Consider the following 14,732-nt stretch of genomic DNA (forward strand, 5'->3'; position numbering starts at 1 on the left):
AATGACTTACGCCTCCTGAAATAATCGACACAGGTTTCAGAATCGATGTCAATCAACCATATTAATTAATGCGTGGACGGTTTATTTAATTGTTAAAATAAGTAGAAATTCGAAAACACGAAAGCGTTCTCGATCGAAAGAGAAGCATGTTTATAATTACCTGCAGCTACTCTTGAATTGATATTCTCACCAAAACAAAACAAAAAAAAAAAAAAGATTACCTCGGAGTTTCCTTCTTCTTCGACGAGCCATTGAGATGGTGGTGACTCAGTGAGTTACCCATTGATGATAAAAAAATATAATTAATTAGTGAACAAATAACTTGGTGAAAGTTCTGTAACCCTAATTTTATAGTAGGATGAATAGATTGTGGTTGCTTGGATGAGTTTTGGCATGGATGGATCCCGAATCTCAAATTAGAATAGACAACTCAATAACCTTGATATTATATTATCCAATTAAATTGATTTTTTCCTTTTTTGAGAGAATTTAATTGATTATTAGGATTTGAACAAATTACTTTTCTACCTTCAAATACTTAATTTAATTTCAATTACTTATGTTGACCGGTTTGCTTTTTACTTCATTGTTAATTATTTGCAGGTCTGCCCCCCTTTCTTCCCCAGTCTGCAGAAATCGCCGGAACCCGTCGCTGCATTTTCCGGCCAAAAAATACTCCCAACACTATCATTCAACCCGATAATGTCGACGGCAAAATCTGCTGCTCGCTCTGCGGAAGACAATCGGAGCCAAGTATTCAGTTTCCCGATAGAGAACACTGGACGAAGCACTGTCCGGAATTAGGCACATCATCTCCGCCGTGAGAATCGACGGCGGCGATTCCGTAGCCCTCGCCGCTCGAGCCTTGTACACGATTTCTTCTTATTGATTTCTCGGAGTTTTTGAGGATAAATGTTTATGTGTTGGGGAAGGTTTATTTGGAGCTTAGTCAGATTTTAAGCCTTTATGAACATGCATTTGTTAAGAAAAATGTTGACCCCTAGCCTTTTTGTGCACAGATTTAGTGATGGTCTGTTTGGCGGCGGCGGCGGAGGCAGAAAGCAGAGTGTTGTTGCGAGAACTGTGCTCTGTCGAGTTGCCGGACTGAAGCGGGATTGGATGCAGACGGGTTGGAAACCGAGTGAGGTATGTGGGAGTGCGCTCTACGCTGACGAAGCGGTTGACTGAGTTCGGGAATACGTAGTCGGGTGGTCTTTTACGATTGAGGAGCTCAACATGAAGGATGAGGAGGTTGTGAAAGGAGATAATGCAGGGGTGAAAGAACTTCTCTGTGAGCGTACGGGTGGTAGTGGTTCGTGTGAAAGCTGCTACGAATATTTCGTACAACTTACTGGAGGGCTTAATGGGGGGTCGGAGCCCCCCGCTTTTCAACGTGCGGGGATGGAAATAACGTTAATGGCTGAGGTAAATGCTGCTGATAAGCTGGATTCGTTAAATTTGGCTGAAAGCGTACAAAGAGCAGGTGATGTTATATTTGAAGAATCTGAGAGTTTATCCGACATTGATGAATGATGACGGTGACGTGGATTTGTATCTACTAAACGAGGAGGAGAAGGAATGTAAGAAGATTATCTGGGAGCAAGTGAACAGAGAATATGTTGAGGAGGAGGCAGCTAAAGAAGCTGCAAGAAAAGCTTACGAGGCGGAATTTTTCCAACTGCTCGGAAGATGTACAAGCCGCACGGAAGCTTGCTGCTGCAGCTGAAGAAGCTGTCGCGAATTCGAAGAAGGAAAGAAGACAGAAGAGAGCGGAAGAGGCGGAAAAATCCGGCCCTGCTGAACTGCCGTTGAATCCGCAAAACGAATGCTTGATAAAAAGAGAGTGTCTTCCGAAATCAATTATGATGTGCTGGAGAAAATATTTGCTGAGCCAGAAAACTTTGACACGACCAAGAAAACCCGATTCGACTGAAATCGAGGGCAAATGAAGATAAAATATATAGAAGCTTCTTAACCTGCATGGATGAAGTAGTTAACTAACTTCTTGTAGTTTTCAATTTTTTTTTATTCTGTTTTTCTCCTTTTAATAATGCTGTAGATGATTTTTGCAAACGTCTCGATTAACGAGTTCTTGAACCGTGGATCGATGCAAGAATATTTCCTCTTTTTAAATCTAAGCTATAAGATTTACGCCGACAATATTGAGTAATAACCTAGTTTACAATAATGGAGTATGCAAAGAAGAATTCATCATTAATAAAAAAAAACAGTAATTTCAAGAAGAAATCGGAGGCAGAATGAAACAAACAAGCAAAATCGAGAATCAATATCCAAATTCGATTCCATCTAATGATACAAGACTATTCGTATGGATTTTAAAGATATGGTTGTTACAAGTACAACAATCATCCAACTCGAAACAGTCGATTTCTCGTGTAAGAACATTGTAGGTAGTGCAAACACGCGTCAAATCTGAACCCGACAAGACCAACACCTCTCCATGCTTTAACCAAGCAACAGGTTTGAGACGGCCGTATTTCGACAAGGGTTCAAAGTCAACCTTGTACGTCTTCGTCCACTCTCCGGTTTCCGATTTCATTTCCCAAACGTCAAACGAAGAATCACCGCACGAAACGAGCCAAGATAGAGATTTTCCGTTTGGCAAATACCACTTGGGTGTATACTTGAAACCCGCAGGCGATGGAGTAGTTGTAATAACTTCAGTCTCTACATTCAACGTCAGAACACAACCGTTGCTCCCAATCCAATGCATAAAACCTTCGGTTATTTGCTGGGTGCCATTGACAATTGTCCTTTTTGGAAAAACGCGTCGGGTGTGAACGCGCCTCCAATGCTCATCAACTCCCACGGTCAACAAAGAACACCCCCACGAGTGTAAATTTCCATCCGCACGATAAAAGTACGTGTGTACCACTTTATACTCCATTGTGGATGCCACGTGTACTATACCAAAAGAATTGTGGTTAGTTACTTTTTCGTAAAACGGAGGGGTGACGAATAATGGTTGCTTTGTTGCCGGGTTCACAATCTGAAGAGCATAGTGGTTTTCGGGGTAGTGGTTTAGTACCAAACCATTGCAACTAGCCAAAACTCGAACTTTGAACTCGTAATCGAACTTTGATATCTCGATTCTGCCCTTCCGAAACGCCGCAAAGACGACGTGATCGTACTTGTGAGGGTTACGATTCTGGATGATAAGTCCGGGTGTTGAGTGTTGAAGGTGTGCGTTTCTGAAGTCATCGGTATTGATCATTTTGTACCACTTGTTGCAAACAAGCATGGCAGAATCGTAAATATCTTCAGCTCGGAGTTCTAGAAGAATCTCGAACACTAATTCGTCTGGAAGAGACTCTATATTTGTTGAACCGCGCTTCCTTATACTTCTCGTGAAATTACGAACATGACTATTATCGTCGCTCCTGGCCATCTGCATATATGAAATACAAGTCCATCGTAAAAAAGTAAAAAAATTCGTCTGAAAACTAAAAAATACTCTCTCCGTTTCATAATAACTGATGTTTTCGGTTTGTGGACCTGTATTAAGAAAACTAATAAATACGCAACCGTGGCTAAACTCCTTTTATTTCAAGTCATTCTCCCTCGATTAATTAAACGTAAATATGAAAAAAAGAAAAATGTAACTGATGCATCATTGAAATTTTAAAGTGACGGATAATATTAATCGAGAAAAATTCTTCATAAAAAAAAGTATACCAGTGAATTTCCTTCTTCTTTATTCGTCGCCGGAGTCTGAACGATCGGTGACCACAACCGGCCGGCAAAATAATTATTGAAAGTTAACCTATTATGAATGACCTAATTTTTATTTTATTTTTTTCTTTATTCAGTTATACGAGATAATAATATCTTAGGAAATAGGATAAATTATGAAAAAGACCCAGAACGTAGGTTAAATTACAAAAAACACCCCTCCGTAATTACCAAATCCTCCTGATGTTTGTTTCAGTGTTACACAGACCTCCTATGATGTGATTCTCTATGGAATCTTTTTTATTTCAAAGAATATTCCTTACAATGTCGATTCTACTCCTATTTCCCAGTGATGCATTCACTTTGCCCTAATATAATTATTTTTTTAAGAGAAAAAAAAAAAAAAAAAAAGGAATAAGTAAAAAAAATTATACCAAAAATCTTGATAGTTACCAAGTAGAACTCAATAATCTTGATATTCTCCACTTATATTATACAATTATTAAATTGGATTTCAAGTTTCAACAAATTACTTATCATCAACTTAACTAGCTATTTATGTAGTACGGGTACTGAAACAACTATACACGAAAACTGGAAAACGGACATGGAGAAACGGTATATACGGAAGCTTGGGGAGAATATGTAAATAATGAAAAGTATAGGGGTATATTTATAAATATGTTATATAAACATATTTAAGTTCTTATTTATATATAAATTCATTTTATATATTTTCATACAAACATATTCTAAATAAATTTTATTATCAACTCTCAATTTACGAACTGATCATTAAATCATGTAAATAATTAAGAAGTAACAAAAATATTTAAAAATTTACTATTCAAACATGTTTCTAATGTTTTAGAAATCGCCCAACGGTCCATAAGGTGTCCGACAAATATCCTCAAGTATGCATGCAAAGAAGCATTCATCATTATAAAAAAAACACAGTAATTTCAAGAAGAAATCGGAGGCAGAATGAAACAAAAAAAAAGCAAAATCGAGAGTCAATATCCAACTTCGATTCCATCTAATGATACGAGACTATTCGTATGGATTTTAAAGATATGGTCATTACAATAATCATCCAACTCGAAACAGTCGATTTCTCGTGTAAGAACATTGTAGGTAGTGCAAACACGCGTCAAATCTGAACCCGACAAGACCAACACCTCACCATGCTTTAACCAAGCAACGGGCGTGAGACGGCCATATTTCGACAAGGGTTCAAAGTCAACCTTGTACGTCTTCGTCCACTCTCCGGTTTCCGATTTCAATTCCCAAACGTCAAACGAAGAATCTTCGCACAAAATGAGCAAAGATAGGGATTTTCCCTTCGACAAATACCACTTGCGTACGTGTTTGTATCCCCGAGGCACAGGAGTACTTGTAATAACTTCAGTCTCTACATTCAACGTCAAAACACAAACGTTACTCCAAACCCAATGCATAAAACCTTGGGTCGTTTGTTGGGTGGTGTGGACAATTGCCGTTTCCGGAAAAACGGGTCGAATGTGAACACGTCTCCAATACGTGTCAACTCCCACGGTCAACAAAGAACACCCCCATGTGTATAAATAGTCATCCGTATAACGAAAGTACGTATGGACCACTTTATACGCCATTGTAGATGCCACGTGTACTATACCAAAAGAATTGTGGCGACTTACGTTTTCAGTAAACGGAGGGGTGACGAATAATCGTTGCTTTGTTGCCGGGTTCACAATCTGAAGAGCATAGTGGTCTTCTGAATAGTGGTTTAGTACCAAACCGTTACAACTAGCCAAAACTCGATCCGTGAACTTGTAACCGAACTTGGATATCTCGATTTTCCCCTTCCGAATTGCCGCAAATACGGCACGGTCGTACTTGTGAGTACGATTCTGGATTAGAAGTCCAGGAGTTGAGTGTTGAAGGTGTGCGTTTATGAAGTTATCGGTATTGATCATTTTGTACCACTTCTTGCAAACAAACGTGGCAGAATCGTAAATATCTTCAGCCGGGAGTTCTAGAAGAATCTGGAACACCAATTCGTCTGGAAGAGATTCTATATTTGTTGAACCGCACTTCCTTATACTTCTCGTGAATTTACGAACATGACTATTATCGTTGCTCCTGGCCATCTGCGTATATGAAATACAAGTCCAACGTAAAATAACTGATGTTTTCGGTTTGTGGACCTGTATTAAGAAAACTAATAAATACGCAACCGTGTGGCTGAACTCCTTTTATTTCAAGTCATTCTCCGTCGAGTAATTAAACGTAAATATGAAAAAAGAAAAATGTAACTGATGCATCATTGAAATTGTAAAGCAACGGATAATATTAAACGAGAAAAGTTCTTCATAAAAAAAAAGTATACCGGTGAATTCCCTTCTTCTTTATTCGTCACCGGAGTCTGAAAGATCGGTGACCACAACCGGCCGGCAGAATAATTATTGAAAATTGACCTATTACGAATGACCTAATTCTTTCTTTTTTTTCTCTTTAATAATATTTTAGGAAATAGGATAAATTACGAAAGAATCCCTGAACTTAGATTGAATTATTATTAAAAAAAACGAAAAAGAGAATTTAATAATTAAAAGATTTAATTAGTTGTACATCAGAGATTTTAGGGCTGGAAATTAGGAGCGAAAGTTAAAAAAGAATGAAAAAGAGATTTTAATAATTAGAAGATTTAATTAATTACAAATATGTCATTAGGGTTTTTATAGGATTCACAGCGTTTCTTTCTTTATATATAAGATTTAAGGAATTCTAAAAAAAAAAAAGATTTAAGGAAAAAATATCATACCAAAGATCTTGATATTCTCCACTTATATTATACATACAATTATTAAATTGGGTTTAAAATAAACACAGTAACAAAAACAAAAATAAAAACATCAGCACACATAACAAACATATGAGTGAATACTTGTCCTCCAGAGTTTTTAATTAATAAATGAAAATAATTATTTCAAAAACGTATCGTACCATCAATACGAAGATGACAAATAACGTGGCACAAAACGAAGGAAGTAACTTCCAGCCAACCATACGAGGCTGTTTATATGAAGCTGAAAGGTGCAATAATGACAATCGTCATACAACTCAAAAAAGTCGTCGATTCGCTTCGTATGAACATTGTAGGCAATGCAAGTAAGTCTTGGTAAAATATGCATTTTCATGCAAGACCAACAACACCTCTCCGTGTTTTAACCAACCAACCGGTATGAGCTTTAAAGGAAAGTCAAACCCTTTTATCGTGCAAGCGTTCCGTTCGATCTTCCGAGTCAACCTTGTACGTCTTTGTCCATTCTCCATTTTCCGATTTCATGTCCCAAGCATCAAACGAAAACTCACCGTCAGAAACGAGCAAAGACAGAGATCTCCCTGTTGTTGGATAATACTTTTCAAAGTCGTTAATACAACATCGAGGAATAGGAGTCTCTCTAATAATCTGTCTCTACATTCAAAGTCAAAACAAGATTGTCACACCAATGCATAAAATCCTCGGTTATAAACGGACGAGTGTTCGAGAGAATATCCTTAGTCATCTCAAATAAATGTTCGATACTGACAACCCTCCAAGATTTATCTACTCCGAGTGTCGATATAGCACTTTCCAATTTTTTTTTAATAGAATATAAAGATTTCGTTCCATATTCCACCCAAGTTCGGATTCGTTTTTTTTTTTCGAAGCAAAGTTTGGATTCGTTATCCCAACACAAAAGACATCCTTTAAACATAAATAAACGGGCAAATTACAGTCACCCCGAGGTATGCTCAAATTACAAAAGAACCCCTCATATTTAGGTAATTACAACCACCACTCAACTATGTATTGTCTTACACGTGCGCCCTTACGGTCCAATTTACTTACTCAAAGAGAGGTTTTTTCGTAAGACAATACATAATTGAGAGGGGGTGATTGTAAATATCCAAACATGAGGGATTTTTCGTGATTTGAAATTACCCTAAGGGGTTGGCCGCAATGTGCTCTAAATAAATCATACTTTTCAAGAACTTCTCCATTCTAACAAGTTTGCAACTTTTTAAGTCAACAACATTACAGAGAATCTCAGTAGAACCAAATATATATCCCGAAAAATCAAAAAGACTATAAACAATACAAGTCGGAGAAAGGGCATAAAACGAAGCATCATTACAGAATCTTAAACCGGTTCTATTACAGTAACCTAGATTCCATTGTCTTGATGGCGTCTTCTATCGCAGGTATATTATTCTTGAACGACCCCCACTGCTCAGTTGTCAAGCTTATTCCTGCACAGCAACGACAAAATGAACTTTTTGCTTAATGCTATAGAAATTACAATATAATACTACAGTATGAACGTAATAGATCCTTCAATATAAATATATAAACTAGAACACCCTATTTACCAAGAGGGCGATCGATCATAAAGTATTTAAGGAAATTATAAATAAAAAAATCGTCCACCGACAAGTCTCACTCCACGGCATTTATTTTTTTAGTACAACAAATTGTTTTTTCTTTCGTAATTAGAAAGTGTGATTTTTAATATCAATATACTTCTTCCAGTTTACTTCGAAAGCTAAACTGTACACAAGTTGCCAAAAAAACGAAAAGGAGCAAAAAAAAAATGGCATGTTATTATCGAATTGGGGAAAATATCGAATTGGAAGCAAATATGTTAGTTCTTCACAAAACAAGGTGACAAAAGTTGCGATTTATACATAGGCAAAAAAAGATTGTCACCGCTTATGTCTAAGCAAAAACACGACATTGCATGAAATTCCTAACAACCTGAAAACCTACATTATGTGGAAACAGAAACATTTCCTCTGCTTAAGACCAGTCAATTCATTTAGAAATAATAGTGTTGCTGTACATATATCTTCTTCTATAAGACGTATAGTGCAAGAGAAACTACAAAATCAACGACGAGATTTTTTTTTTTTTAATTCATTTGGTGAAAATTTCGATATCGGGTTCATTTTCCATTTAAAGCAATTTTCACACTGCCTAAACCTATTGGTTGATGTCCATAAATGTAAATACTATGACTAAATGTTATGATACGATAATTGATAAATATATTAGCCCGACAAAAGAAAAACTCATGGGAGTAACTTGCTACGTGTCAGATGGGATGCAATTTATATAAGCTGAGAGGGTGTTTGGCTAAGCTTATAACCTGTTAAAAAAAAGCTTATAAGTTATTTCAAAGTGTTTGGTAATTTTTTAATAAAAGATCGTAAAAGTTCAAAATATAAGCACTCTACGAACAATTATCAAATCACTATCCAAACACTTCAAAAATTAATTCTAAAAACAAGTGATACCTACTTATCAACTCTTAAAATAAGTAATCGGACGTAAGAGCTTATCATATCAGTTATTTAAAATAAGCTTAGCCAAACGGGCCCTTATATTAGAAAAACGAAAAAGACGATACCTTTAGCCGACGGAAGCTCTTTGCCATCTCTCTTGTAATACTCCCTAATTGACAAATAAGTCTTCCCTTTAAACTCAGACAATGTAACCCTTCTCTTATCGTTTAACTGAACAATTCGAAAACGAAAACGAAAAAACACTCATCAAACAAGAAATCAGAGTTAGAAAAAAAACCGGAGTCGAAATCAGAACACCAAAATTGAGTAATTCAAAAACAAAATTGCATAAAAGTATTCGAGAAAACTGACGCGGCAAATAATGATGCCACCCTCATCATCGTACTCTCTGGCGCCTTTCTTCCCATTGTTATTTTCTTCCTCCTCCTCCTTCTCCGGCGGATCCTCTTCCTCCTCCTCCTCCACCTGCGCCGCCTCCGCTTTAGCCTGTTGTACCCTGAGGTACGACTCGACAATCTCTCTGACGAACTTCTTCAGGGCCGGTTCGGAGAGGTCAATTCCCAGCTTCTGAGATGCGTACTTCCGGATCTGAAACTCCGTCGTTTTGTCCATGTTTGAATCCTTGAGAATTTCCAACACCGTCTCCTCGATTTTGCTTAGGGTTTCTTTGTCCATTTCTCCTCTCTTTTTTTTTTTTTTTTTTTACCCTTTTTGGCTGCGAATTGCAATTTTTACGCTATTTTCGGTAAGGAAAAACAGTCAATTTCTTACTGTTAAGGAAAATTGCGAGTTTAGGGTTTATGGGATTTGGGGAAGAGGTGAGAGGAAGAAGCAAAAATGGTAAATGATTTTTTTTAGCCACGTGTTGTGGAGTGGAAATCTGACGAATTAAATAATAGTCTAACACATATATGAAATTGACACTAGTTTAATTTAAAAAATGGAAAAATTACGGCCACACCCCTAAGGTATGTTCTTATTAATTACAGTCACCCCTCCTCTTAAATATTTTAAATAAAATTTATGTAATTCGGTTATTTACCGAACCAAAATCGTATATTCAGTTAGGTAAACTGTATGAAATGTTGGCGTAGCTAAATTTCAGTTCAATTTTACCGATTTAACATCCCTAAATTTACCGCTGGATGGGTTTTTTGTAAGGTAATATATAGTTGAAGGGATTGACTATAATTACTCAAACAGAAGAGGTGTTTTCATAATTTGACCATAATTCAGGAGTGGTAGTAATTTACTATTAAAAAATAAATTAAAAAAAGTTGGAATTTTAGAATTATATTTGAATATTAAAATTGAATTGAAAATCAAAATCATATGTGTATTCGAATTTCAATCCAAAAAGAATTCTAAAAAAAACTGAAAATGGAATTTTGAAGTTAACCAGGCAATGTTTGGAAGCGTTTTGGATCTTATTTTGATTTCATTTTGAGGAAATATGTTTTGGGCAAATAATTTGAGAATGAAAGTAATGTTTGTTTGTATTTTGGAAGGAGACAAAATACACTGTAGCAGTCAAATCATGTTTAAAGGTGTTAGAAAAATATATTTTTGAAGAAAAAAATTGAAAGATGAAGCGATGTTTATTTTTTTTTTAGTGAAAATATTTTTTACTGTAGCAGTCACATCATATCTGAAGGAGAGATAAACTTTTGAAATTGTTTTGAGAAAATGATTTAAAAAGTGTAATAAATCTCATTTTGTTTTGGGGAAACAATGAAAACAAAACAAAAATGCATCCAAACATATTTTAGTGCAGAATATAGCATTTCAATTGTAATTGTTCAAATGGGCCGCTTCCCCTCAGCCCGATACCCGTCAAATGCAGCCCGTAAGGCCCACCTTTGTTGAATTTAGCAAACAATATAGACAATAATATTGATGAAATGGAACCACCTCCTTAAGGTAAAAAATATTTATGAAAATAAAAACCCTCATTTGTTTAGAAATTACATCCACCCCATATAAAAGGAGGGTGTTAATGTAAGAAATCTACAAATTGCCGGGTGGATGTAATTATGGAAAAATGAGGAGGGTTTTGTAAATAAAATTTATCCACAAAGAACATTGGCAATAATATTGATGAAATGGAACGATGCATTAGGTGTTACTGTCGAATTAAAATTAGAAAATCGTATTACATTATCATAACACGAGTTTCGTATCAAGTTAAAAGAGGAGCGACTGCCTTCTTTTGCGTCATTTATCAGTTTAATCAACACATTTCATTTATCGAAAAGAACGAACATAAGGAAAACGAAAGCACAAGGGGCAATTTGACAAAAGAGCAAACACTTGACTGTGAGTCTGTGCATGTATTTTCTTTACCATAGAATTTCTGTCAACTAAAAACCAAGGCATCAAGAATTCAACATCTTCCTTCCTGCCAAAGAACTACACTCGATTCTCAAAAAAACTGCGGAAAAAAAAAAGGAAGTATATAGATTCCCAAATGCATCTTATACGAAACTGTACCACTTTCCCATTTTCATCATAAACATTGTATTTTTTTTTTCTCTTTCTTCGTCACTGCATATGTTGTTGATCGCCTCCATTAGTAAGCAAAGCAGAGTTGTGGTGGTGCACCATGTACCATCTTCCGTTATGGAACTCGTATACGTTAGTCATATTAAACGGGCCCGCTCCAATATCCACGTAAGCTTTCATGGTAACCCAAGCCATATTCGACAGCACACGTGTCCTCACATCTCTGATTTGGAAATCGGCTACATTCTCCCAGTTAAATGCCAGCTGCCAGCTCTCCATCACTGCATTGTACCTAGAAATAGAATCGAGAAAAATATTTAAAAAAAAAAAAAACAATTTTTGTGGTAAATTACTAAAACAATACATAGAGAAGGAATCGATGTGAATCAATTAAACTTCATAGTTAACGTAAGTTGAAATTTTAATTCCATGTATAGAAAGTAGCATACCCACTAAACGACTCGCCGGTTGCATGGAAGCATTTCACGTAATCTGCATTAAGCCAAAACTGACCCATTTCTTGAAGCAACCTTTCTCTGACAATCCTAAAAAACTCCGCATTTACAGTAACAATAGCTCTTGTAGCTGCATAATAAGCTTTCCATCCATTAGGTGGGTTCAAAGCATCTTGCTCCGAGGTGAAATCCTGGTACATTAAACAAAAGAGCAATGAAGTTAGCTTTACTTACTGTTTCAAACATGAGTAGAATGACCGAAAATGTACGAAAATATTTTCACTCCAAATAGTATTGTACGTGATAGAGAGAAGATTAACAAGAAAAAAAGTTAAAGATACAATCTGCACCGTGGTAAGAACTATTTCAGAATTTTCACCGTACGACAAGAAGATTCATGGAAATAAATATTTACCCAAGAAACATAAATCCTGTAACATTAATTAATCGCAAATTACCTTAAATGCTCAAAACGTATCAACATGAAAAAAAGAAAAGAATATATATTCAAGAACCCATAGCATGGTGAAGTTGAAGTATATATATGTATATCACGTTGACCCAATTGCATGAGATAAGAAAGAAGAAAAATAGACTGTCAAAACTAGAATAATGTGGATGGTCAACCTAAAGTTAGGGCACAATTCCCAAAAGAGAATGTCAGTCACCGACACGAGCAGCGACAAAGACTCGTTAAAAAAAGAAGAAAAAAAAAAGAACACTCAAAAGATACAGTAAAGTCATTCTAAACCATAGCCTGCTTAGAAAAAAAGCCATTTTGCTTCGGTTTTGTTTTCCTAATCTGTGACTTCACCTAATAGAGAAATAGATATAATGAGTTCCTCGCGCTCCTTACTCTCCCTGGTCGTTGATTTGTTGAACAAGGAAACCTCAATTCATATATTGGGTGCAATCTTTTCAAATTAGGAAAAAGCTGACAATCAACCAATGTTGAAGTACCTTGTCTTAACGATAATATTGAGATGCTACTTACTAGGCTGCAATCCAAACGAGAAGTCAACCAACATGCATATTTGAAAATGGCACTTATGTTCAAAAGGTATATTTCTTATTGCTACCAGCACTAAGTAACCGACAAGCAAAAACAACACTTCCTTTTCAAAAGTTACATTTGTCACGACGTGGCTAAAGCCAGTCAGAAATTCCCAAACCACAGTGCTATCACATAAACACTAAAAATACCACCAAACGTAAAGGGGTCACAAACATGAGAAGTAGAGATTTAAGAATCACTAACGTCTTGGTCATTTTAAATTTCAGGTATATTCTATCACATTTTTCAAAGTTTAAACAAAGAAATAACGGTCTTCTCGGACACCGAATCCGATGTTAGAGAATTGAATATTGTGTCATCATGACGGAAAACTGAACCGACGCTAAAGATATACATGCAGACCAGGACACCAAATCAGCCATTAAAGTTTTGGCACATTCTGATTTGCTTCCTTAAAGCCTAACGGCTAACGGAACAATGACGCGTGGAGGTATAGCCGTATAGCAGCCAATAACCTCTACCACAAGCTAACGCGATTCCCCAAAACCGTTGAAGTTTTTCTAGCACAATCCACTAGGCTCCATAATATGGGATAAACGGTCAAATTGTAGGTTTCTTATTTCATTTACTCTTTTTTCTTATTAGCACTAGTTGATCTACCAAGTCGAATGTCTTTACTGAAGAAAGTAAATAATGAATCCAATATCAATTGATTATATCAGGTAAACCAAAAAATCGAAACAGCAAAAGGAACCTAAAATTTCATTACTCCAAAATTAAAAGAGTTATACCAAAAAAAAGCAGAAAGAGAACAACCAACCTTATGATAAAGCGCCTTCCATGCATTGTCATCGTTTGCGGCTTTCCTCATGAGCGAATTCGTCATCGAGAGTCGACACAGGCTCGGGTAATCCAAGTAACTGAGGGCATGTGTGGTGATCTCCGGCACCAGCTGCTCCATCATCGACGCCCCTGGCTGCCTCTCCACCGCCATATCCCCACCGTTCTCCCAAACACCACCACCACTTAACACCACAGTCATATCCTCGCCGCTGTTATCAATTTCTCCGCCCTGGCACGCGCAGGCACAATCACAGGGCTTTTTTAGGTTTTTCAATTCCGAAGGGCCCGGTTCCAATTTCAGCTTCCGGAAAATCACAGCAAACGCGAGAAGAAGGCAGAGAATCGTCGCTGCTAGGGTTACAAAAAACGACAAACAATCGGCCGCAGCAACGAAAATGCTAGAATCCATTCACAAGTCATGAAATTACAGTGCTGATATCGGCTGCGCGGATTCTCGCAATTCATCAAAGGAGCACCACCAAAAAAAAAATTAAACCCTAGCACATTGTATTGAAGCAGAGAAAAATGGGGTTTTGCATGTATTTTTCCTTTTTGGGGGGTGCAGGGCACAAATTTAAGCGCCTTTTTTTGTGGTTTATTTTTTAATTTCTGATTTTATTTCTGTGTGCGAGTGTAGAGGACGGAGGTCGGCTTCTGGTGCGAAACCCTAATAGAAGTTGTTGTGCTTTAAAGAGAGAGAAAGTGGAGGAATAATTGCAGGGTTTTAGAGAGAGAAAATTGGTGGTTTCGTAACTGAATTCATTTTCAGGGGGAGAGGGTGGGAAGTGGTAACTGGAAAGAGAAATCAGGGTCAATTGCAAATATGATCGTCTTTTAGGGCTACTTCAGTAATTTAATAATATCAAATAAATACACTCACCGGAAATAGGAACGAT

General features: G+C 36.7%; 4 protein-coding genes and 1 pseudogene across 4 annotated transcripts; 1 reads left to right on the forward strand and 4 right to left on the reverse strand.

Moving 5' to 3' along the window:
• The first annotated feature begins 702 nt into the window (after positions 1 to 702).
• On the forward strand, positions 703 to 2,052 carry LOC148772591 (uncharacterized; annotated as a pseudogene).
• Positions 2,053 to 2,284: 232 nt separating this feature from the next.
• LOC148772592 (uncharacterized) lies at positions 2,285 to 3,547 on the reverse strand. Its single transcript, XM_088820494.1, has one exon. The coding sequence runs from the start codon at positions 3,413 to 3,415 to the stop codon at positions 2,285 to 2,287; it is 1,131 nt and encodes a 376-aa protein (XP_088676620.1). The 5' UTR covers positions 3,416 to 3,547.
• A 1,119-nt stretch (positions 3,548 to 4,666) lies between these two features.
• Positions 4,667 to 5,822, reverse strand: LOC105973618 (F-box protein At3g08750). The gene has a single exon (XM_012998651.2). It carries the CDS (start codon positions 5,820 to 5,822, stop codon positions 4,707 to 4,709), a length of 1,116 nt encoding a protein of 371 aa, XP_012854105.2. The 3' UTR covers positions 4,667 to 4,706.
• Positions 5,823 to 7,700: 1,878 nt separating this feature from the next.
• KELP (transcriptional coactivator p15 (PC4) family protein (KELP)) lies at positions 7,701 to 9,911 on the reverse strand. Its single transcript, XM_012998868.2, has 3 exons — positions 9,373 to 9,911; positions 9,126 to 9,231; positions 7,701 to 7,968 (listed from the first exon to the last, which is right to left on the reverse strand). Exons 1-3 carry the CDS (start codon positions 9,694 to 9,696, stop codon positions 7,874 to 7,876), a joined length of 525 nt encoding a protein of 174 aa, XP_012854322.2. The 5' UTR covers positions 9,697 to 9,911; the 3' UTR covers positions 7,701 to 7,873.
• Positions 9,912 to 11,311: 1,400 nt separating this feature from the next.
• On the reverse strand, positions 11,312 to 14,668 carry LOC105973824 (F-box protein SKIP8). The gene is made up of 3 exons (XM_012998876.2): positions 13,814 to 14,668; positions 11,973 to 12,169; positions 11,312 to 11,815 (listed from the first exon to the last, which is right to left on the reverse strand). Exons 1-3 carry the CDS (start codon positions 14,243 to 14,245, stop codon positions 11,563 to 11,565), a joined length of 882 nt encoding a protein of 293 aa, XP_012854330.2. The 5' UTR covers positions 14,246 to 14,668; the 3' UTR covers positions 11,312 to 11,562.
• Positions 14,669 to 14,732: the final 64 nt, after the last annotated feature.

The sequence above is a fragment of the Erythranthe guttata genome, chromosome 1, assembly GCF_056151865.1.
Source record: "Erythranthe guttata isolate IM_541 chromosome 1, IM_541, whole genome shotgun sequence".
Taxonomy (NCBI): domain Eukaryota; kingdom Viridiplantae; phylum Streptophyta; class Magnoliopsida; order Lamiales; family Phrymaceae; genus Erythranthe; species Erythranthe guttata.